Below are 23801 nucleotides of genomic sequence, written 5' to 3' on the forward strand. Positions count from 1 at the left end.
AGACTGATTTTTTTTTTAGTGTTGAGTCCAGGTAAGTATATGCAAAAGGTAAGGTAAAGGTAAGATTTGGTAGGCGTAAATTAAAGTGTAACATTAAGTCTAATCATGCTATCACCTGATATAAGGAATAAGGTAGGTAAAAATCAAGTGTAATAATAATAATGAATGATTTTTAAATAAGACGACTGTGAAAGGTTTGTAATTTATTTTAAGTATACAAACTCATCAGTAAATATGTTGGGTCTCAGGTTGAAAATGCTGTGTCCAGTGGGCTCACTGGCATTGCCTGCACAGATGAGCAGCGGCTCTGGAATATGGGGACCCAGAGGAACCTCTGCCCGAAGCGGCTAATGGACATCACCTTTTCCCACCACAGAGCTACTGATGTGCTGCTGACTCCAGAGGTAATGCCCACCAATGTCCCTCTGCCTCCTACTCCTTCATTTTGCACCCAGAGTGAGCTCAGAGAGGGACTCAAACATCTTCGACTGCCTGTGTCAAGCCTTCTACACAAATGTATGAGTGCTGCTCAGGGACAGGAGCCAGAACAGCCTGCATCATCACCACACGCTGACCATGATGGCACCAGCTTCTGCCAGAGGTGTACATTTTTTTATGAGAGATTTGTAGCCATTGATCCCAACAAATGCACAGCATTGGAGCGTGTAACGCTTGAGCAGAGTTCCTCTCATTTGTGGCATGACTCTCGTAAAATTAGAATCACTGCGAGCACTGCAAAGAAGGTCCCCATCAGAGGCAACCCTCAGACCTTTGTCAGAGAGCATCTCTACCCAAGGTTCCATGGGAATGCTGCAACTCACCATGGCTTAGAAAGCGAGGCGTCTGCCTTACAGTGGCTAGAGGGTTGTGGATTTACTGTCAGCCGCAGAGGCACAGTTGTGTGTAAAAGTGAGCCCTGGCTGTCAGCAAGCCCCGATGGAGTTTTGAACTCAGAGGAACTGCTGGAGATCAAATGCCCTCTCCTTAAGTGTGATGAGTCTCTGGAGGACCTGTACAAAAGTCAGAGGTATGATTTGAAGATGGTGGATGGGACACCTCAGCTGCAGCCAAATGGTCCACGGGGCTTCTATGTGCAGGTGCAGCTTACCATGTTCTGTACAGGGCTGAGGGCCTGTAAGCTGCTCATCTGGGTTCCATCACAGCAAGTTCTGCTAGAAGACCCATACAGTGAGCAATTCTGTGCCAAGACTGTTGGTAGACTAAAAGCCTTTTATTTTAAGTATATGCTCCCTTATGTTTCAGATGAGTTTCAGGCAGGCCGCCTGATGCTTTCCACTAGATACTTGCCGCTTTGTAAATAAGCAGGAATGGGAATAATTAGGGTCTAAGGATAGGATAGTAGATAATTGGGGTGGGATGTAGATGAGGACTGGAACTATTTTAAATCAGTTTTAAATCAGTTGTGTTAAACATGATAATATAATTTAATAAGTTGTATAAAATCAGTTGTAAGAAGTGTATGTTGTTTTCAGAAGCTAAAGATGCTTTCTACTGACCTTCATGTAGAGGTAATATTTCACCATTTAATGTTCATATTTAATAAACTTGGCATAATAAAAATAAATTTGTAAACTTGGCATTCCTTATTCCTTCAAATCAAATTAATTCCTTTAAGTTGAATGGGTAATCTACAGAGCTCACATTATATGGTTTTATAAGAAATTACTGACAGCTAACATCTGGCCACATTGTAAAGAGTTATAATAAAATAAAAATTCACGGCAGGTAATATCTGGTCACATTGCAACAGTTTATTATTAATTATTCACAGCAGGTAATATCTGGTCACATTGCAACAGTTTATTACTAATTATTTACAGCAGGTAACATTTATAAAAATAACTACTTGCACTAATTACACTGATAAGTTAAAGCAAAACCAGTTAAATGTATCAACAATTATTCATCGTCTAAATAAGAAATGATGTCGCTTCGAAGGTTACACAGGGCTGCACAAATTCTCAGAATTTTATCAATTTTAGGGGTGAGATTAATTGGTATTGTTTGAGAAAGGATTTTGAAGTTTTTTAGTCTGCATATGACCCGCTCAACATGGACACGTACATTGGCGATGCGCCTAACGTAGACTAACCATGTTCCGTACACAACGATGTTCCGTACAGATGACCTTTTACCGCCAATCGCTGAATAAATACTTCCTGGTCATACATAAACTATATATCTGTGTCATCGTCATTTCTCCCTCTTTCATCTCCATTTACGACAGAGAACCCCCCGCCATTTGTTCCCGTGATATTACCGTAAGTTTGCTACGAGCGCCCACTGCCGTTGAAAATGCATGGTGGGCAAGCAAACACGTCAGACTGCAGCTTGGTGGGGAGACAACTAGCGCAGGGAAATTGTACATTTCGATTTAAATTATGCTTCTTACAGTATTACAATCTTTATTAAATGAATATTATGTTATCACAGAGTTTTAAATATATTACCCTTTGTTGAATAATTGCTTTGAAATGGGAATTTTGAAACGTCAATATCGGGCGATGACCGCTTGGCGCCAGTCTCAGTCAGAGACAGGTTTGCCCATCATCCTGCATGCAGTGAGTGTTTATATTCATACAGGGTCCATTAAGTTAACGTTAAGTTACATTAATGGAATACTTTAACATTTTAAATTTTCTTTATATATATATATATATATATATATATATATATATATATATATATATATAACGTTAAATTAGTTAGTAAATAATCTAACACAAGTTAACTCAATTGATGAGTTCATTGCCAACTTTTAATTAAAAAAAAGCAACATTACGTTAACTTAACTTAAACACAATGATAGAATATTCACAAAAATTATTTAATAAGATTCCATACATCATTTGACTAGACATGTGCCGATTTTCGATAATGCGATTTATCACGATAATTAATATGCACGATATTGTTATCGTGGGCACTTTAAAATATCGTAAATAATTATTTATTAACAATTTATATTTTTTTTATAATGCACTGAAGAATACTTTGCCCATCAACCGTATAAATGCTCAACACCGCTGTATTCTGCATCAAAGGGACACTCGCTCAGATATAAACAAGCCCAACCTGCGTTTGCACATGACTGAACCGGTGAAGGAGACGCGCTGCTGAAGTGCCGCTCAGTGACAGCAGAGGGCGCTGATGAACTGCAGAATGGAGCGGTTACCCCGGAAACCAGCAAACAAACAAAAAACTGCATGTAGTTTTTAAAACAGCCATTCGTTTTTGTAATCTCAATGTTGTTCATCACAGCGCCACATACTTAAATAAATTAGTTATAATGCAATGTGTTACTTTTTATTTGACCCAGAAACAGTATAACTGATATCTAAAATCTGCAGTTGACATTTTAAGATGTTGAAAATACATCCACAATAACCACATTTGAACTAAAATGTATACTTCTAGAGACATCCTGGACGTCGATATTGGACGTCCAAAAGACGTCATGAAAAGATGTCATAAATACGTTCATTCTGGCTCCTTAAGGGACGTCTGGTCAACGTGCAACAAATACGTCGAAATGACGTCATAAAAACTTTCATTCTGGCTCTAATAGGGACGTCCGTTCAACGTCCGATAATGACGTCTTTTGGACGTCCCTTTGCTCAGTGAGATATATTTTGTTCAGTTGAGTACTTACAATATCCCAAATGTTTCCAACTATTTGTAAAATTGTGAGAAAATTGCTATTTCAACTAAGGACCAGGATGTTTCAGCATAGCGTCTCAGCGAGTCGCCTGTCAATCACGTCATATCTGCGCTACCCTCGGTTTTATTCTGCAGAAGCACTTTTCTCTTAGCAGTGTGAACATGTCACAGCAGTGCCGAGCGAACGCACAGAGTAACGTCATAAAATAATTTTAAACACACTTAAATGTCTCTAATATGATAAACAGAGCTGCTCTATCTAATCATGACCAGAAAAAGTGGAAGTGCGGGCACCCGGCGACTGTGTTCCGTCCCATCATAATAAAAGTTCCGGTACTCGCGAGCCGTGTGTTTGTATAACAATCACTCCAGCGGCCGTGCTCAGCTCCACATTACTCTGTCCAGCTCTACTTTACACTACAGTAACATTAATAACTGCATCCATCAACATGATTTCTGCCCGAGCCCTATTTTCCACCTGCTGTGAGGTGAAGACCACATGTCCCAAGATACTGCGCTCACACTTGGCATCATCAAACTACACCTTTGTTTAGAATAGGCGCCCTCCAGTGGACGGAAATTTGCATAGTGCACCTTTAATTCGATCAACAATTAATCGTTAACATCTCGAATATTGTGGGCTCTTCATCTTTTACCATTCCTCTAAGCTTTTGCCATTCCTCAACACTTTTATACAGAGAGCCCCACCGATTCCCAGAATGATTTTCATTTGGATTCTGCATAAACGTGGCCCGACTCTTACAAATCATAGGATGCTGCGATTCTGCTGTAACATGCAATAAAGACACCGTTGTAAATTGTACATAGAGAATTTATACTTGGTGCCTTCCTTAACGCTGGGTTATTTAGGAAACTGAACAGGGTAATCTTACCCTCACAACCAGAAACACTTCTTCAGTGACATTGTTGATTTTGTGGACTAAAAACAAAATGAAAACGCGGCAGAATATATATTTAAAGAATTCTCTTTCACCGCTATAAAAGTTTACCAAACTATGATGACTTCTGCTTCTGAGAAACCCAAAAATGTGAAAAGCGTCTTTAAACCGATCCAGGAAAATCAATCGTCATACAACAAGATCTGGGTTACCTCCTGACTACCTGAAGGTGACAATCTTTCCATGTTTCAAGTTGTGTTATTTATTTCTATTAATTTATAGCATCCACTGATAAGCAAACTGCAGGGGAGATCCAGCAATGTCCTTCAGGTAGGGCAGCACCAGCCTCTCAAATGATTTCATGACCACAGAGGTGAGGTTCATGCACCAGCGGGCTAAAATCAGCCACGATACTTAATTTTCAGGAAGAAGGAAATCATCCGCCCTAAAAATGACGACTTCTTTTTGGCTTCTTGAGCTGCACTTTCCTCAGTATCACCTTTGCTCTTGCTGTCCTTTTTGGACCTGAAGGGATTCTTCATCTTCAAAAAAACGACACTCATGATTAAAACAGAATTCATTTCAGTAAGTAAATACAGGTATTAAGTACAGAAGAGAAATTACCTTTATAGAGATGTTTGACTTTATCATCTTTAACTTGTTTTTGAAGGTCAGTTTTGGCAGATCCTCCTGAACTGACACAGCCTGACTGTGCATTTCAATCGGTGCTAACTGTTCAGTCAGTGGAAATTTCTTTGCCAGCAATTCAAAAACTTGACTGACCACCAATTCTGTCAGATGATCCACCACTGTCGGATTGAAATCTTCTTCATTGACGATTAAGGGTATCACTGGAGTATTTTCAGGGAGTTTCACAGGTTGGGGGAATCTGGAGGACACAAAAAGACGCTGCACGAGTTCCTCCACAAAATAATGGAGAAAATGTTTAGCACTCATTCTGATCTCCTCCGAGACTTTCCCTGGCCGCGGCATCTCACATCTCAGGACGCAGTTCATTAAATCTTTGAGCCTTTGGTGCAGACGTTCTGATGCTGCGTAACTGATGTCCTCCCCTCTGAAGTGACCGTTGCACTTTGACATATAAAGAGTGGTCATCAGTGAGTCAAACAAGGTGACGGTCTTTAGCCTGTCACTGTCTGAGGGTTGATCTGACTCCAGTAGGACAAGTAACAGTCTACCCATATATGACTGAAAAGTCGGCCGCAGAACTGGGACAGGCTCACTTTTCAATGTCCTGGACGCTGCAGTAGGATTCGTTGACCATGCCCTAATGACATCCTCCACAATGTAGTCGATTACATTGCTTGTGGTCTCAAACGGAAGGCTCGTTCTGAGCACGCACGGGAGTTTGCCCTCTATTGCCGCAAGGACCGTGCCAATTGCTGTTGTGGCCACTGCACGGGAGATGTTGCAATGCAAAAGACTCAGCTTTTGGATGACCCCACTGATCAGTAATTCTCCAATATTAGTGCAGGAATCATCCGGACAGAAGTAAAGAAAGCATGGTGATGAGGATGGGTTGATCTTCAGAACATTGTTGCGCATCACCACATTCACCCAATGACAAACTTCCTCCACCACAATGCCAGCGAGTTCAGAGGAACGGCAATTGTCTTCACCCAGAGAGTCGCTGAAATCGCATTCACCACTGCTGAGGAGACCATCCACCGTGATCCCAAAAAGAGTTTCAAGTGGATACGTATATGGAAACTCTTCCGTCTTCAGGATCACTGGTCTTTCTGATGCGTCCTTCTGAAGATCCTCAGTGGATGCGGATGTTGATGGTCTGTTTGAGTTCACAACTGCAGATGGATCCATGTCTACTATACTTGATAGTTTTGGGATTAAATCAGTTGCAGTTGTGGTGGCTGATGTTGCAATTGAAGTCAGCATTTCATAGATTTGCTGTCTGGAGAACTGTGTGGGAATAAAAGCTTAATTAGTTTGATCTAATGATGTGAGCTGTTTTTTTGTTTGTTTTTTTTTAAATTAAAACCTGCACATCGTTTGCTTTGTTCCAAAACATGGACATACAGTTTTATAGTGTATTCATATGCAAAAGTAGACTTACCGGGTAGCTCAGTGCCACCTGTATCACTTCCAAATTCCTGAAGAACATACAAAACAGTTAATATAATATAAGATGTGAAGTTTGATGACAAACTTTGATGTTGGCTTGACAAAGTCTTGTCTGAGAAGTAAACAAAATGTAAATATTCTAATACATGTTTAACACATTGCTAACATGTTTCTATCATGAATTAGCTCATTTCTAGCATGTTTACCATGAATTATGTTGTTAGCATGTATTAAAATGTTTATAGCACGATCCTAGTAGCATGAATAAGCATATTGCTAGCATGTTTTCAAACTTTTTAAAATGTTTTTTGTGTAATTGTTTATATTAGGCATTATGGTTACACTTTATTTTGATTATCCCCCATGCATGTTCTTTAGCCGATTATGCCTAATCAGCCAACAATGAACATGGTCATGTAAACGTGGTAACCCATTCTTTTATGTCGGAGTAAGGTTATAAACGGGTTACACATAAACCGGTCAGAACAGGTAGTTTTTTGCCTCTTACCCTGATTTTGTGCGGCATGTAAACTCATTAACCTGCTTTCTTTTGGGCTTATTAAAGTGCGCATGTGTGATAGGTGACAAAAAACGCAAACTTAGAGCAGATGTAAATGCATCCAGCGAGTGTTTTGCATGAAATAAGGACATATATCACAAACGCAGACTCTTTTAAAACCCAGAAAATTGTAAAGATGTGTTCTCATCTCATACAGCAGAAGTAGAAGAGGTTTAATTAAAAACGCTGCATCTGTAACTGAATGAGGGATAATATGAGCCGTAAATCTCCCACTGACACGGTGCACGGTTTATTTAACATCACTACTGACGTAACATTTGGAATACTCTGAGTCAGATATGGACATAAATATTTTTGACGTCACTACAAGAAAATAGCCAGGTTTATTAATAAAGTCATGTAAACTTGGTTTACTTGCATTGTCACTGGTTTTGCTCATCCTCATCTGTAAATGCTACTAATTCACGCGAGTATTTCCCTTTTTGCCAGAGTAAAGTTCTGTCGATGTAGCATACTTTGTCAAAATAGCATACCGGAAGTTGAGTTTTATAGTGGGATCTGTCAATTTAGCCTACTTTGTCAAAACTGCATACAGCGCTTCATAGAAAATGAAGTGTTGGGGTATTCTTTTTAGTTATTTTTCACACTAACCAGCATACCCCTCATAACCTATTTCTGTGTATCTTACTAAAAGAAAATAAATTATAAAAGCATTCATTGTTTATAGACTGGTTGAATTTTTTTTTTAATACAAATTTCAAATAGGTACTATTTGTACAATACTTTATGACTCCACTTGCTAAAAATAATAAATTGAAAATGTCAGTCAACATTTCTTGTGATTGTACAGGGCATGCAATTAGATAATGTGTATATGTAATACACCAACACTTACCGCTTGTATAATTTGTATTAATTCAAGATAAGCTAATGCTGTTGCTCGCTTTCCTTTAACTCGTGTTCATTAATAATCATTTTCAAAGACACCCTTTACGTTTATGCCCCCAATGCTGCCGTTTTAGCTGAGGGGGGCTCTGGGCATTAACTGTAATAACTCCGCATTGCAAGCACCAATTCGGTTCTTTTTTTTTCTATAGACTGTACTCACAAAGATATAACGATCAAGATAAACTTAAAAATTCGCCGGAGTTGTCCTTTAGAAGGGGGAAAAATCTGGGCTTTTTTAGGTCATATCGCCCAGCCCTACAATTACACTAAAACTATAGTAAAATAAGGTTCATCATTAGAATATAACAGAATTACAAATGAATAAATAAATAAAAAAGACATACTGCTCAGTCAGATTCCACAAGAAGTTGCCGATGATTGGTTGAAAAGTGATATCCTCCAGCTGTGGTACAGAGAGTTTAGCAGCTAAGCCCACCGCAAAGGCCAGTTCTCTGTAATGGTCTGATTGAACTCCAGTATTACAAGCCATTGTAAACTATTATCAAACACCAAGTACAGTAGAAGAATGCTGTGGATACACTTTACGTCGAGACTGCAGAAAGCGGTGTGTTCCAGGACGCCTGCAGCTTCAGTTATAGTGTGTGCTGACTGTGACATCATAATAGAGAGATTAGCACTGTTGAACATTCTAATGGAATGATGAAGAAATGTGGGCTGCACTACTGCAAATGCTTATGTGTGTAGGGGTGGGCGATATAGCCTCAAAATTATATCAAGATATTTTAGGAATATTTGTGATAACGATATTTATGACGATATAGCAAAAAATATATGGCAATGTTTTATTGGTTATTGCAGCTGGTAGACAGCAGCATTTATTATTGCAAATAAAATTAAAGGCATTGTTTATCCTTTTCCAATGAGCTAATATCAATGATGAGAGAATATTTAATTCAAAGTGTAACTCTACTGACATAAGGTACAAGTTACTAGTGTTTTCACTGGAAATCTTTAAAAAAAAAAAAAAAAAAAAATCTTGGATATTTGTTAACCAAACCGGAGCCTGCTTGCTGCTGTCCCGTGCTGATGGGAAATCCAGAGTAATTTAAAATTACTACTGTTATTGTGTCACAAAACGTTGTTAAGACTTTTTCAGGTGAGAATGTAGTTGTTTAAAGCTTAAATCAGTGGTTTATTTATTAAGAGAGCACCTATTTGAAAATCTTATCCACCGTTTTTTGAGTTATGAGATCCAGTCGATCAGCGGCGCTCAGCGCTCATTAACCCCGGCGAGACCAGCCGTTCCTTGGCTAGTCCTTTTGGCGTTTGCCGCTGGGTCTGATGTCTCTGAAGTGGTTAAACATGAGAGAATTTGTCTTGTGTAGAATCAGACTGAACATGTTTTGATTTCAGAATGCACACTTTTGAAACATCCTCCCTCACATCTCCCCCTCCCTCTTTCCCTTTCTGTCAATGGGGGGAAGGGGTAGATGTGAGGGTGGATGTTTCAGCCGGGACTTTTTACTGCGCCGAGTCGAAGTACTCTCAGAAGTGCTATTCTGCCATACAATATAGTTCTCCTTTTTAATCCGCTTAGAAAAGCGCCACATTTTATTTTGTGTCACCATACTGGATCGTTCAACTATTCGTGTAACTGTATTTAAATAGGGAAAACGTAGAGGTGTTTGGTCCCTTCTAACTTTATCTCTGTTTGGTACCATAGTGAATGAACTAGACTTAGTAGGTTAAAATAAATGCTATCAGAATGTCCCAGCGTGTTCGAGCGATTAAGTGCACACACTGAGACGAGAGGTATCAACTTGTTTTAGTTAAGGGAATAACAATTTAGGCCATCCTTAAAAATATTTTTGTTTTCCCGTAACCCGACCGACCCTGTCAATTTAGGGCCGACTCAATTTTCATTTTTTTTTTCCTTTTAGTCCAAACCGACTTGCCGGTTGTAAATTTGCTTTAAGACCGACCAATTTCTTTTTTTACTCTTCAAACAACTAATATAAAGTAATAAAATAATATGAATTATATTTTAGTAAGTATAATAAATATATAAATTGCCTGGGCCTATATACAAACAAAGGCTATGTTCTTTCTTTTAAAGAAAAACCTGTGACGTCATCTATGGAAGTCACACTATGGCCTGTGCGTATTAAAGCCCTGTCGGAGCTTTCGCCGCATTGTGTGACAGGAGTCAGGACCATGGACACGTTACACACACCAGGCAAGTTCACTGCAGAGGGGAGGGCTTTGGGGGTTTGAGCCCCTGCCCTTTTTGAAAATTAATCAAAAGTGCCCCTCTCAACATTCATCATTACTATATTGTGGCTAATAAAACAGAATTTTAATTTTAATTAATATAACAACGTGTACAAAACAGTAACAAATGGCGGAAAAGCCGTTTATCTTGTCTCTGTCAGTTTGAAATGTTGTTGTCATAACGCGTTGCTATGGGTAGCGTGTGTTTTGATCGACTACGAGCAGGCTTCACTGCAACAGCGATAATAAAAGAAAATACGTGGGCAAAACGGTCTATCTTTGTAAACTGTGTTCAGTGCATGCGAGTGCAGCCGTATGACCAGTCATTTTCGCCATTATCACCCGGGTATATTCGCCAGAAGACGCGAATGAGAGCTCTCTGCAGTGTGATCAGTCTCTGCGCTCGTCCAAAAGCACGCGCACACACGGACAAATTTGCGCAGCGTGCAAATATTGAGTTATCTTTCAAGTCTTGCGCTTGAACGGATAAACTCACACAAAAAGTATGTCAACATGTCGATCTTGATGAGTATCCAAGCAGACATAGTCTGTATATGCCTTAAGAGAACTGTATACAGTCGAAAAGACGATGCATATCCCTGTATTAGGTCTTAAAGGGGCAGTAGCCTTTACTGCTGTCTGTTTAATGTCAAACAAAAGATAAGGACATCACTCACTGCTCTTGATTGAATAGGTCTTGTAAGTTTAATAAGGATTAATTTTTAATTGAAACAGTTAAATGTGCAGTTACTTTACATTCTAAAAAAACTGTTAGACCTACCTGAAAAATTTGAAAAGCATTGTTTATTTTATTAGTATCTTTGCTCAATAGTATTTATTTGTGCTGCTGCTTGTATTTAAGTTTTTTGTTCTTATTTGAGAATAAAAAAAGAGCTAAAATACGTGAGAAACCCAGAAAAAAGGGAGGGTTGACAGCTATGAGTCAATGACAGCTAGCTGGTGGTTGGAACCGTTTCATAATGAATGCACCTAAAATTAGGTGTTTTAGGTGTTAAAATTAGAGAGAAGTAGAGAGAGAGGGGGGGGGGAGGGGGGTAAATAATAAAGTTATTAGAAAAAAATAAAAAATAGAAGATAGAAGGGGAGGGGGAGATTATATTCTTATTTAATTAATAATTAATAATAATAACAACAATACTATTATTATTATTATTATTATTATCATTATTATCATCACCATCAATGATGATTGTTCCAGCTACCATCCTCTGCCCTAGTGTTTGTGGCTATTGACATGTGAATATGAAGAAATGTGTGGATCTGACGTTGTGATTTGGATCTCAGGGAGAGAGTGTCAGGACTGTAAGTAGGTGATGAAGGGTGACCAAAGGGAGGGTGAATCTTGAGTATTGATTAATTTTGGAGATGATATAGTGTCCATTGATATATAATCTGTTAACAAGTTTTTCCAGTGAGTAATATGTATATTGTTCCTTGATTTCCAGTTCATGAGTATTGTTTTCTTGGCGATAGTCAATGCTACTAGCAGTGTTTTATTGCACGAGGTGCTTAAGTTGATTGTGGTAGTATCACCAAGAATACACAGGGAAGGGGTTGCTGGGATGTGACAGCCAAAGATAGAAGAGAGTGATTCTGTGACACTTACCCAAAAACGGCTGACTGGAGTGGTTTATTTATTAAGAGAGCGCCTATTTGAAAATCTTATCCACCGTTTTTTTAGTTATGAGATCCAGTCGATCAGCGGCGCTCAGCGCTCATTAACCCCGGCGAGACCAGCCGTTCCTTGGCTAGTCCTTTTGGCGTTTGCCGCTGGGTCTGATGTCTCTGAAGTGGTTAAACATGAGAGAATTTGTCTTGTGTAGAATCAGACCGAACATGTTTTGATTTCAGAATGCACACTTTTGAAACATCCTCCCTCCTTTTTTGCTGATTACTTTTTACTACGCCGAGTCGAAGTACTCTCAGAAGTGCTATTCCGCTGTACAATATACTTCTCCTTCTTAATCCGCTTAGAAAAGCGCCACGTTTTGTTTTGTCACCATACTTGATCGTTCAACTATTTGTGTAACTGTATTTAAATAGGGAAAACGTAGAGGTGTTTGGTCCCTTCTAACTTTATCTCTGTTTGGTACCATAGTGAATGAACTAGACTTAGTAGGTTAAAATAAATGCTATCAGAATGTCCCAGCGTGTTCGAGCGATTAAGTGCACACACTGAGACGAGGGGTATCAACTCGTTTCATCACTTCGACATGATTCGGTTTATGGACTATTGTATGCGACTAAACCTTAACAGTAGCAAGCAAAACGGTTTTGCACGTCAGACTAGTGTAACATTATACATAAAACAACAATGGAGTAACCGTTAACACATTTGAATGACGAAGCACGCGATCGTGTCGTTAGATCAGCATAGACATTTGAAGCAGTTTTACTCACCGTCTGCTTCCAAAGCAGGACTGAACCTTTATCGCTGGGACCGCTCCATCATAAACACACTTCTTTGGTATGATTTGGTGAAGTCCTGTGACAGCAGTGGAGATCCACTTTGCGACGCAACTGAAGCGATGTTGTGAAGTTTCCCGTCATTTCTGCGTTCAAATCGGTTCAAATGCAGCGCTGCCTCCCCGGAATGCTGTGCTGAAGCATTGAAGTCGCTTGATGTCACCGATAGGAATGAAGTGGAGCACGGCACGGACTATAACGACATAAGTGTTGACGTACGAGTGGATCTGCAGCTGAGCAAGTATTTATGGGCGTGCATTTCCTCTCTCGCTGAGACACGTTCAGGTACAAAATACATTTGAAAAAGTGTCCCTACCCGATTCTGGCGTGCGTCTTTCAGTGTGTTGGCAGACATTCACAGACAGTGTGCACTTTATTGGTGAATGACAAGAGGCTGCTTTTGCATATTTTATCTTTTTTTTTTTGTCTCATCCCTCTTACAGCTGCAGTAATGAAATGGAGCAAGGAGGCAACAGAGGAGCTGATTAAAAAACATGTTTCGGAGCACCTGAAACATGCTCCAACAAGGAAGGGAGGAGGAGGAGGACCCACTCAAATATATTTAAAAAAAATTTTTTTTTATAGATTATTATGTATGTTTTTTTATGTTATGTAAGATGTTTTAGCCTACAGGTTTTTTTCTTTCATTATTTACATTTAATACTTAAAGACTTAATAGGCTATTTATTTTCAAATTTAAACATTTTTATGTTTTAATCTGGACTACAACCCTAATAATTAGAACTGTTCTAATTATTTGTTACTGTTCAGTAAAACTTTGAGACATCCGACTTCATTAGTTAACATGTTAATTCATTATTACCAAACTGACAAAGAATGATTAATTCTTTATAATTATTTTTCAATGTTAATTTCTTAGTTACTTTTTAATAACATTAAAATCAAAATCAAAATAACTTTTTTAATGGACCTAAGATAAAACTAACAATGATCAGTATTTCTTAACTAACAAAAACATTATACTTTCTGTACCAAATGTAGCTATTGCTCAATCTTAGTGAATGCATTAACTAATGAGACCTTATTGTAATTTGTAAGCCTACCTGTTGTTCTTTATAGCCTAATCCTTTTGCACTTAAATCTGTTTGAAAATTGTACTTTTACAGCTCTGAAAAAAATCAAGAGACCACATAACATTGATTTCTCAATGAGGGGTCTCTTTTTTTTTTCCAGAGCTGTATATATTTTTGGTGCATTATTGTATTTAAACATTCAGTTATTTTTGTTCTTACAAAAATAGTTCTTAAAGCTGTTATGCTATGGCAACACTTTTTTGCAACTTATTTCAATATCGTGATAATATCGTATATCGTGATAAAACTTCATCAATTAATCGCAACATGAAAAATTGATATCGGCACATGCCTACATTTGACATTTTATACATAAATTTAACGTTATATAATTACAAAATTATTTGAAGTTAATGATGCCTGCTTAAGTTGAAATATAACAGTTAACGTTAATGTTATTGTAATATTTTATTTCAAAGGAAAGTCAGTAGAAAGATGTCAGGGAGGAAAAAACTATATACAAAGGAAATGCTAGACCAGGCAGTTGAGGAAGTGAGGGCAGGAGATAGTTTGAGGGCAACAGCCCAAAAATATAGCATTCCCCACACCACTCTGCAGGACTATATAAAAAAAATACTCTCACAACCCTCATCCCAATTCGGCCCTGACTCCTGCAGAGGAAGAGGCCCTCATTTCATTCATTTTCTGGATGGCCGATCATGGGTTCCCAATTACCCGCTCCCTGGTCAAAGTGCTTGCTGTTGGCATCATTAAGGAGAGTGGCAGATCCCAGACGACGACAGTGAACCTGGAGAAGGGGCCGAGTGATGTTTGGTGGTCCAGGTTTAAGGCCCGCCATCCTGAGCTGACATCACACACAGCAGATTCCCTGGACTGAGCCAGAGTGCATGGCAGTACACCACAGGCCATTGAGGGGTTCTTTAAGTTATATGAGGCCCTCTACAACCTGCATGGTCTGGAGGACAAGCCCCACCTCATTTATAACTGTGACGAGACTGGCTTTGGGGACAAGCCTCAGTCTAGGGAAAAGGTCCTGTGCCAGACTGGGAGAAAGCACATATACCAGCAGCAGCAGACGACCAGGGAGCATATCACAGCAGAGGTGTGGACTCGAGTCATGTGACTTGGACTCGAGTCAGACTCGAGTCATGAATTTGATGACTTTGGACTCGACTTGACAAAATGTACAAAGACTTGCAACTCGACTTGGACTTTAACATCAATGACTCGTGACTTCACTTGGACTTGAGCCTTATGACTCGAGAAGACTTGCTACTTTTTGGCAATTTTTCTTTCACACGGCTGCGCTGCTCTCAGTGAAAAAAGCTGCACCTGTATGCATGCAGAGAGCACGAGCGCTGCCAGCACGACATCCAATCACTGTAGTCCCACGTTGGTTTGATTCGACAGTATCCATAGCTACCAAGTCCGCGTATAACACGTGACTTATTTGGGCTTCTTTCTTTGGCAAGTCGCGGTAAAAAATCTCGAGTTGCGGGTCGCGGTTGTTTGGGCTTATTTGAAAAAATGTGGTTGCTTGTTAGGAAAATATGACAAGCAACTTCGTTTCTTTACATTTATGGTCGCTGTTTTGTCCAAATACATTGCCTGACACTGTCTTCTCACAGCTAATAGACATAGTGCACCTATACAAGTGCTGTATTCATTCGTCCTCATACATCCCGCCTCCTTCCCCTCTTTGAAGAAAAATCGCGTTCAACGTGCAGGCATGTGATGTGATGTTATAAATGTAATGATAGTTCGTAGACGTAAATAGACGAATACATTTTATTTTTATTTTTTTACAAACAATGCAACCAGCAAAGATATACAGAGATGGAGAGGAAACAGGGAGGTAAGCCACCTAATTTTAAAATTATTTTTTATAATGTAGGCTATTTATTATGACTTATTATTTGGCTATTATAAAAATAAAAATAAATAATAAAAAAGTATAGGCTACTAATAATAACAGTAGGTATGGTTCGAATGTATATTATAAACATGTCTCTATATTGCAGCGTTCTCAGTGTTTTCCTGGGCACCAACTCCCAATCATAGACTGTAAAAAAAAGTGCATAATAATCCTAAATAGTAGCTGTGACATTAGTAATTTTCAATACTTTTTAGAACAGATTGCACATTGAGATGCAGGGCTTATCCTTTTTACGGTTTATAGTGTGCATGTTCACCACTGCTCCTTATATGTGTGCAATAACTCCGACTGGAGTTACCATAATCCTTCACGTCACTTTTTCTCTTTTTCCATCTCCAAACCTCTTCTGTTCACAGTCTTGCAACTTGAAGAATTTTGTAAAATCCCATCTGTATTTGCTTTTTAAATTCGAGGGCCCTATCTTGCACCCAGCGCAATTGACTTTGTACACCGACCCATGTGTCATTCCTATTTTGCACCCGCGCAAAGCACGCTTTTCCCTCCACAGAAGCACGTCGCTAAACTAGTGAATGAACTTGCGCTCCCTGGGCGGTTCAGCACAAAAAAGGAGGCGTGTTCCGGCGCAAACAATCCCTGGAGCTATTTTGCTGTTCCATTAAACAGTTGCGCCACTGACCAGAAAAAAACCTAGTCTAAAGTCAGTGGCGCGTCGCGCGTTGTTCATTATGCTATTTTAAGGGCGCATGCTTGACCATATAATGTATAGCGTACACAACGCGCATACACTTTGCTCATGAAATCTACACAGATGCAGCAGTTATTTTTGCAAATCATAAATTGTTACACTAAAAAATCTAGCTTACAAATTATTCAGGCTTTTTGTAGTAATTAAGGATCAGACCTGTTTGCCCAGTAGTGGCAAGACATATATGTATATAAGGACATCTGACAAATTGGTTTGTCCGTCAAGAACCAGGAAAAAAAATCGACTGAAAAAATAAAATACTGTTTTACCGACGCCTGTTTGACCGACGCTATTTTGGGTGGGTTTCTCCCATCCCCATACAACACAACTTCTCTGTCTTTCACTCCCTTACGAAAGGAAAATATATTTACCAATATAATACTTGAAATATATTTTAATATATTGTAAATATATGGAATAATATATTGATGGTATTATAAAATATATTATATATTCATGTAATATATTGCAAAATATAGGCTACAAATGATTGCCGCTTTCAATATATTGCAATATATTGAAAGATATAAATATTAATTCCCATATATGTTAATATATTTCCTAATGTATTGCATGAAATTTTCCAATATACTGCAATATATTTTTGTTTCGTAAGGGCTGCTCTTACAAGAACATGAGTCTCGTCGGCTGTGAACCGCTCCTGGCGTGCGCCTGGTAAATACGCCATAATAATAGCGACCCATAATGGAACTTGCACAGCTGCTTTTAAAGGGAATGTTGGATGCCGCTCTGATTGGTTTATTCACGTTACGCCCAAACCACACCTATGAATAATGAAGCTACTTCAGACCAACCCATTTTAGATTTGCGCCGGGCGCAAGAGCCATTTATCCCGCCGGGAAAATAACAACAGCGCCGAGACCCGCCCACAAAGTTACTTGCGCTTCGCGCTTTGACACTTGCGTTTCAGATCGTTAAAATAGGGCCCCAAGAGATTTCAATTTAATATGTTGCAGGCTCATTTATTGATAAATTATTGATCATAAATTATACTGATGATAATAAATAATATAATAGTATTGGACTTGTTTTGGGCCCCCCACCCCTCTAGGTATTCTTCATACCTGAGAAGAATATGAAACAGATGTCAGAAAATCCCTTATAGCCTCACATGTTGTATTTGAAACTACTCTTTACTCATATCAGTGTTGTTGTGTCAATATTCATTGTCTATTATACACTACGGTATACGATAATATTTCAGTTTCAGGGTATGCAATATTAAGAATATTTTCACTGCTTCAAAAGTCATAAGAAAGCCCTTTCCCTCAAGAAACTGAAGTCATGTGCTTTATAGCAGTGATTTTCAAAATGGGGACAGGGACCTCTGGGTGCCGCGAGGGGATGGGGGGGCATGCTGGCATAAAAAAGTATAGCAAAACAAAATAATTGAATTAATTAAATTATTAAAGTAAACCAAATTAAACCAAAAATAAGCTAAACAATATTCCCACAATGGCGCTAAGTTTAGGCTAAAAGGACCCATATCTATTTGAAAATTAAACTGTTTTGCAATATAAGGTCAACACAATACAGGACTGAAGCTGCTGGGCATTGTTCTAGTGCAATAGGCTTTTGAAATACAAGCATTTTCTGTGAAAATTTACATTTTCTGTTTTTGTTACTGTATTTGCTTAATGTCATTGTATAAAAAGTAAAAAGAGGTTTAAATAAATACAAATCTTACAGACATACATGATTTGTATAATTTTTTTATTTCTGTGGTAAGATGACTTGAAGTGACTCGAAACTAAAATGGTAGGACTTTGGACTCGACTTGAGACTTGTTGGCTTTGACTTCTGACTCGACTCGAGACTTGCTTCATCTTTGACTCGACTTGACTCGGGACTCGAGGGCAAAGACTTGAGACTTACTTGTGACTTGCATAACAATGACTTTGTCCCACCTCTGTATCACAGTGCACTGCTGTGTGAATGCAGCCGGGGACAGCATTCCACCTTTCATCATTTACCCCGGCTGCCTTCCAAGCAGTGCATATAGGCTGGATGGACCCCCCAACGCTCTCTATGGAATCCAGGAGAAAGGATATATGGATGTGGAGCTTTTTCTGAAATGGCTCCAGCATTTCATAAAGTATGCTCCTGTGGACAGACCGCTTGTGTTAATAATGGACCAACATGAAACGCATGTCTCAAAAAATGTAATCATGTGTTGTAGAGAGAATCAAATTGAGATCTTATGCTTACCTGCCCACACCACACACATCCTACAGCCCCTGGATATTGCAGTCTTCAATCCGCTGAAGAGTGCTTTCTCCACCAAGGCTTCCAGGATGGGTCTGGTTCGTGGGGATCTTGTTGTGGGAAAGAAACAGTTTTCGTCTCTCCTAAAAAACGTCTACGCCACCGCTGTCACATCCCAGAACATCAAGGCTGGGTTCCGCAAGGCTGGGATCTTTCCTCTGTTTAGGGGTGCTGTGGACACAACCCAGGTAATTTTAACATTAATACAATGATAATTCATCCTTTAAGCTATTTTATATTTCTTTTCAACTGTGATATTGAGTTTTTCATGTTTCACTTTCTTAGGTGGTAAGAGTGCTCCCATCTGCCACACCATCCAGCACTCAAACCACACCATCCAGCGTTCCCATCACTCCTTCAGCCACACCATCCAGCGTTCCCATCACTGCTTCAGCCACACCATCCAGCACTCACACCACACCATCCAGCGTTCCCGTCACTCCCTCCACCACTCAAACACCTTGCCCCACCTGTAATAGAGTGGCTCCCAAAAATTACCTGGTGGCAGCAGGTATAATCCCGGAGAGTCTGGCAAATGTCTTAATGAGTCCAGCCCTGGAGAGGAATGAGAAGGTGAGGCGTCGAATTCCGTTGCCAGCCCGCGTCATCACCAGTGACCAGTACTACAACCTGCTGGTAGAGAAAGAGGCTGAGGTGAAAGAGAAGGAAGAAAAGAAAAGAAAGCGCAAAGAAGAAAGAGGAAAAAAGACAAGCCCAGGAGGCCAAAAGGCAACGCATTCAAGCACCTCCTCCGACTGAAGATGGTGGAGAACACTGTGCTCTCTGCCATAGAGTGGTCCCACCTGGCTCAGGAGATGAGGACATCGATGAATGGGTCCAGTGTGAGTTGTGCCATTTGTGGTTTCACTTGGAGTGTGCTGGTGTGAAGGAAGTGCCAGACACTGACTGGCATTGCCATAAATGTTGTCTGTCCACATAAAAACACGCCACACACACACAATGTAACTAGTATATAATTTCTAGTTAAGGTATTTTTTTAATCAGTTTAGTGTAAACGTTTAATGTAAATAATTGTAAACACACACACACACACACACAATGACACAATGTAAGTTAAATACAGTAGAATAAGTTATAGATATGATATTGTTTTATAATCAGTTTGGTGTTGACGTTAAATGTAAATAGTTGTAAACGCGAGCACACACACACACACTTTTTTATGGTTTGAAATTCTCACATTTGTTATTGTAAATCAATAAATATGTTTAAATCAATGCAAACTGTTTGCCCTTCTTTTGTCTTTATTCATTAACAGTTCACATGTTTCATAATTAACATCACGACACAATCAGGCCTAACTCGCATGGTCTTCTAGCTTATTAAAACAGCAATAAACTTACATGTTAACCAAATAAAAAGGTACTCACCTTCATTATTCTTTAAATAATGTTTCCTTCAAATAAAAAGCCCAAAATTGATCCGTTAGTTGTCTAATTTCCACGGTGAAATCAAGTAATGCGCTCTGTACGGAACATCATTGTAAGCCTGTACGGAACACCGTTAACACTCACCATCTTCCGTACACGTGCGGAGGAGGTACTTTTCCCCACTTTTCTCAAATACTATTGGTCCAAAAGACATCAATCAAAGTGTGGGCTATCCAATGGGTATTCACCCTGGGAATGCTCACACAAACATGCTTGTCTGACTCTCAACTGCAGAGGAGTGGGCGTTGGCGTGCGGCGAATAGCGAAAAGTGTACGGAACATGGTTAGTCTACGTTAGTGCTGGTGGTGTCTTCTTCAGAGAGTTGCATGCCTCTCTTGGTGAATGCTGGAATGACAAGTTTCACCTTCCTTTCATTGAGGAGATCGGTAATGGTGAAGCCTCTGTCTGCCATTACTTCATCGCCTGGACAAAGGTATTCCAGGAACCCAGAATTTGCAGTTATGAATTTATCACTGCACCTTCCTCCATATGCTGGTGAGATGAACATGATCAGTCCACATGGTGCAATGGAGACCAGGTATTTGAGAGTGTTTTGGCCATAGTAATGGCTGTAGGACTCATCTCTAGAGTCAAGGTTGCGTGGCTTTTGAAGGGGTGTCTCTGAACAGTCGATTATGCATGTTGTATTTGGGAACTGTTGCCTGGATTGCCTCCCTGGGAAGCCATGGTATGTAACAACTCATGTTCTCCTCTAAGATGTCAAGCCAACATGAAATCACCTTGCTTACTACGGACTGAGAAACACCAAACCTTTCAGCAATATCACCCTGCAATAGATTAAGACGCAGCTTCATCAGAGTCATCAGAAGCTGATCCCAAGTGTGTAGATGGAAGCTGTTGGTGTATGTACTGGAAAGGTGCTCGGCAACTGAATGAAATGCATCCAATGACAAACATGTATAGAGCTGACAAAGGTGGTCGTTTCTCAGCAGAGTTATGTACAATGGCGCCGGCTCAGCGCTTTGTGTTCCCATATCAGACGTAGGTGGCTTCAGGTTGAGTTGTACTTTTGAAGCGTAATTGTGGTCAAAGACAGATGGGTCCTCCCATTGTGTTTCTGCATCACAATTCAGGGCTATGTGGATGTGATCATCCTCACAGTTGTCCACTGCATCACTGACGCCCAACGATATATCTGGAAATAATATAAAAATATATTTTTTTAACTTAAAAATGAGACGGTATACATAAATGTCATACATAAGTTTTGCAATGTGTGTTATAAAGTTTGTGTGCGCTTGTGACATTTGAGGGACAAAATCTGTAATGCAAATCACAAATCTGTATCCCTCAGTTGTAAATCGCTTTAGATAAAAGCGTCTGCAAAATTAATAAATGTAAATCCAATCACTGTGTGTATCAGTGGAGCTTTGCCGGCATCTAATGGGGAAAATCTGGTACTGCGTTCAAACAAAATGTTTGTTATATTGTATAGCTCTGGAAAATGTAAGTAGACCACTTAACATTATATAAGTAGACCACTTAACATTGAGAAATCACTTTAAGTGATTAAATTAAGAAATCAAATTAAGTCTCTTAATTTTTTCAGAGCTCTGTATGTGTATATATATATGTGTGTGTGTGTGTATATATATATATATATATATATATATATACACATACATACACACACATATATATACTCACACACACACACATATATATATGTGTGATGTACCGGTCTGTTGTGGTGAAGAAGGAGCTGAGCCGTAAGGCAAAGCTCTCGATTTACCGGTCAATCTACGTTCCTACTCTCACCTATGGTCATGAGCTGTGGGTCATGACCGAAAGGACAAGATCCCGGATACAGGCGGCTGAAATGAGCTTTCTCCGCAGGGTGGCTGGGCGCTCCCTTAGAGATAGGGTGAGAAGCTCGGTCACTCGGGAGGAGCTCAGAGTAGAGCCGTTGCTCCTTCACATCGAGAGGAGCCAGCTGAGGTGGCTCGGGCATCTATTTCGGATGCCTCCTGGACGCCTTCCCAGGGAGGTGTTCCGGGCACATCCCACCGGGAGGAGGCCCCGGGGAAGACCCAGGACACGCTGGAGGGATTATGTCTCCAGGCTGGCCTGGGAACGCCTCGGGGTACCCCCGGAGGAGCTGGAGGAAGTGGCCAGAGAGAAGGAAGTCTGGGCGTCTCTGCTTAGACTGTTGCCCCCGCGACCCGGCCCCGGATACGCGGAAGATGATTGATGGATGGATGGATGGATATATATATATATATATATATATATATATACACACACACACACACATATGAGATATCTTGTTTAGGTTTATGACCTTGATTTTCTTACTGGGTTGATTTTCTTTCTGACGTTGTTTTAGCTTACCTGAATCTGACAATCTGTTCAGCACCCAGCGTGACTTCTTTACCGGAACATCGTAGCCGAGCCATTTCTCGGGGTAAGGGTGTTCATCAGTCGGCTTCCCGTCCATAAAATGGTACGAACACACATAAGGGCGCTTGGGTGGGCACTTTAAATTTAGCGCCTTCCGCCATTGCCTGAGGTGCTCCTCATCTTTAGGTGGTGGGTGTAAATTGTAAAGTGCACCACAGCACTCCGACCGCTTCACATTATGTTCATAACATTGTTGCTGCAATTGTTTTCTCCTCTTATTCCAATTGTTATGGCAGCCCCTAACTGAGCATATAATACTCTACATATTTGCATGGATTACGACTAGTATCAGCAAAACGCATGCCAATATTCAATTAATGGCAGACAAACTGCTTCAGCACAAAGTGATCAACCACAGTAAAATTGAAGATTTGGTTGTCTCTCTGTGCTGTTCACCATACACCAAGGAGTGTATGTACAGAGAATGTCCAACTGTGTGGACAAAGAATTGCAGATCTTGGCCTTTGACCCTGGGGCACAGACATTTTGGCACTCATGGAAGTCAAAAGCTGAGGAGAGAGAGAAGAAAAAGAAAGATGGAACTAAAGAGAAAATCACAGTTCATCTCACTGTTGAGGAGAAATAGAAGGCACACTGCATACTTTACTAGAAGACTTTTCAACAGATCTAAAACAAAAACTTGGAAAGCATGTGTATAGCATCAGGCATCAGTATGCAGCTCTCCGTGGCCTAAAGGAAAACTTGAGAGAGGACGAGGTCATTCTGCATATTGATTTTGCTGAGAACTTCCAGTGCAAGTAATAACAGTGAAATCCAGGCGGTACATTTTGGCGATTCGCATCACCAGGTCTCACTCCATACTGGTGTGTCCTACACCAGGAAGGATGTAAAGATATTATGCTCAATCAGCTCTTCTTTTCGCCACGATCCTTCAGCAATATGGGCACATCTAACCAAAGTGCTAACTTACTTGAGAGAACAACATCCCACTGCCACCACACTTCATGTGGTCAGTGACGGACCAGCGACACAATATCGCAAAAAAATAATAATAATGTTTTCCTCCTCACCAATGTTCCTTACAAAATGGGTTGGAAAAGGGTAACCTGGAATTTCT

At 39.9% G+C, this 23801-nt stretch overlaps 1 protein-coding gene and 1 pseudogene across 1 annotated transcript; both read right to left on the minus strand.

Annotated features, from left to right (window-relative positions):
- Positions 1-1816: 1816 nt before the first annotated feature.
- Positions 1817-22988, minus strand: LOC137049278 (uncharacterized; annotated as a pseudogene).
- LOC137049918 (uncharacterized) lies at positions 4857-8638 on the minus strand. The gene is made up of 5 exons (XM_067428664.1): positions 8493-8638; positions 6673-6709; positions 5205-6518; positions 5065-5122; positions 4857-4975 (listed from the first exon to the last, which is right to left on the minus strand). Exons 1-5 carry the CDS (start codon positions 8636-8638, stop codon positions 4857-4859), a joined length of 1674 nt encoding a protein of 557 aa, XP_067284765.1.
- Positions 22989-23801: the final 813 nt, after the last annotated feature.

The sequence above is a fragment of the Pseudorasbora parva genome, chromosome 20 (genome assembly GCF_024679245.1).
Source record: "Pseudorasbora parva isolate DD20220531a chromosome 20, ASM2467924v1, whole genome shotgun sequence".
Classification (NCBI taxonomy): domain Eukaryota; kingdom Metazoa; phylum Chordata; class Actinopteri; order Cypriniformes; family Gobionidae; genus Pseudorasbora; species Pseudorasbora parva.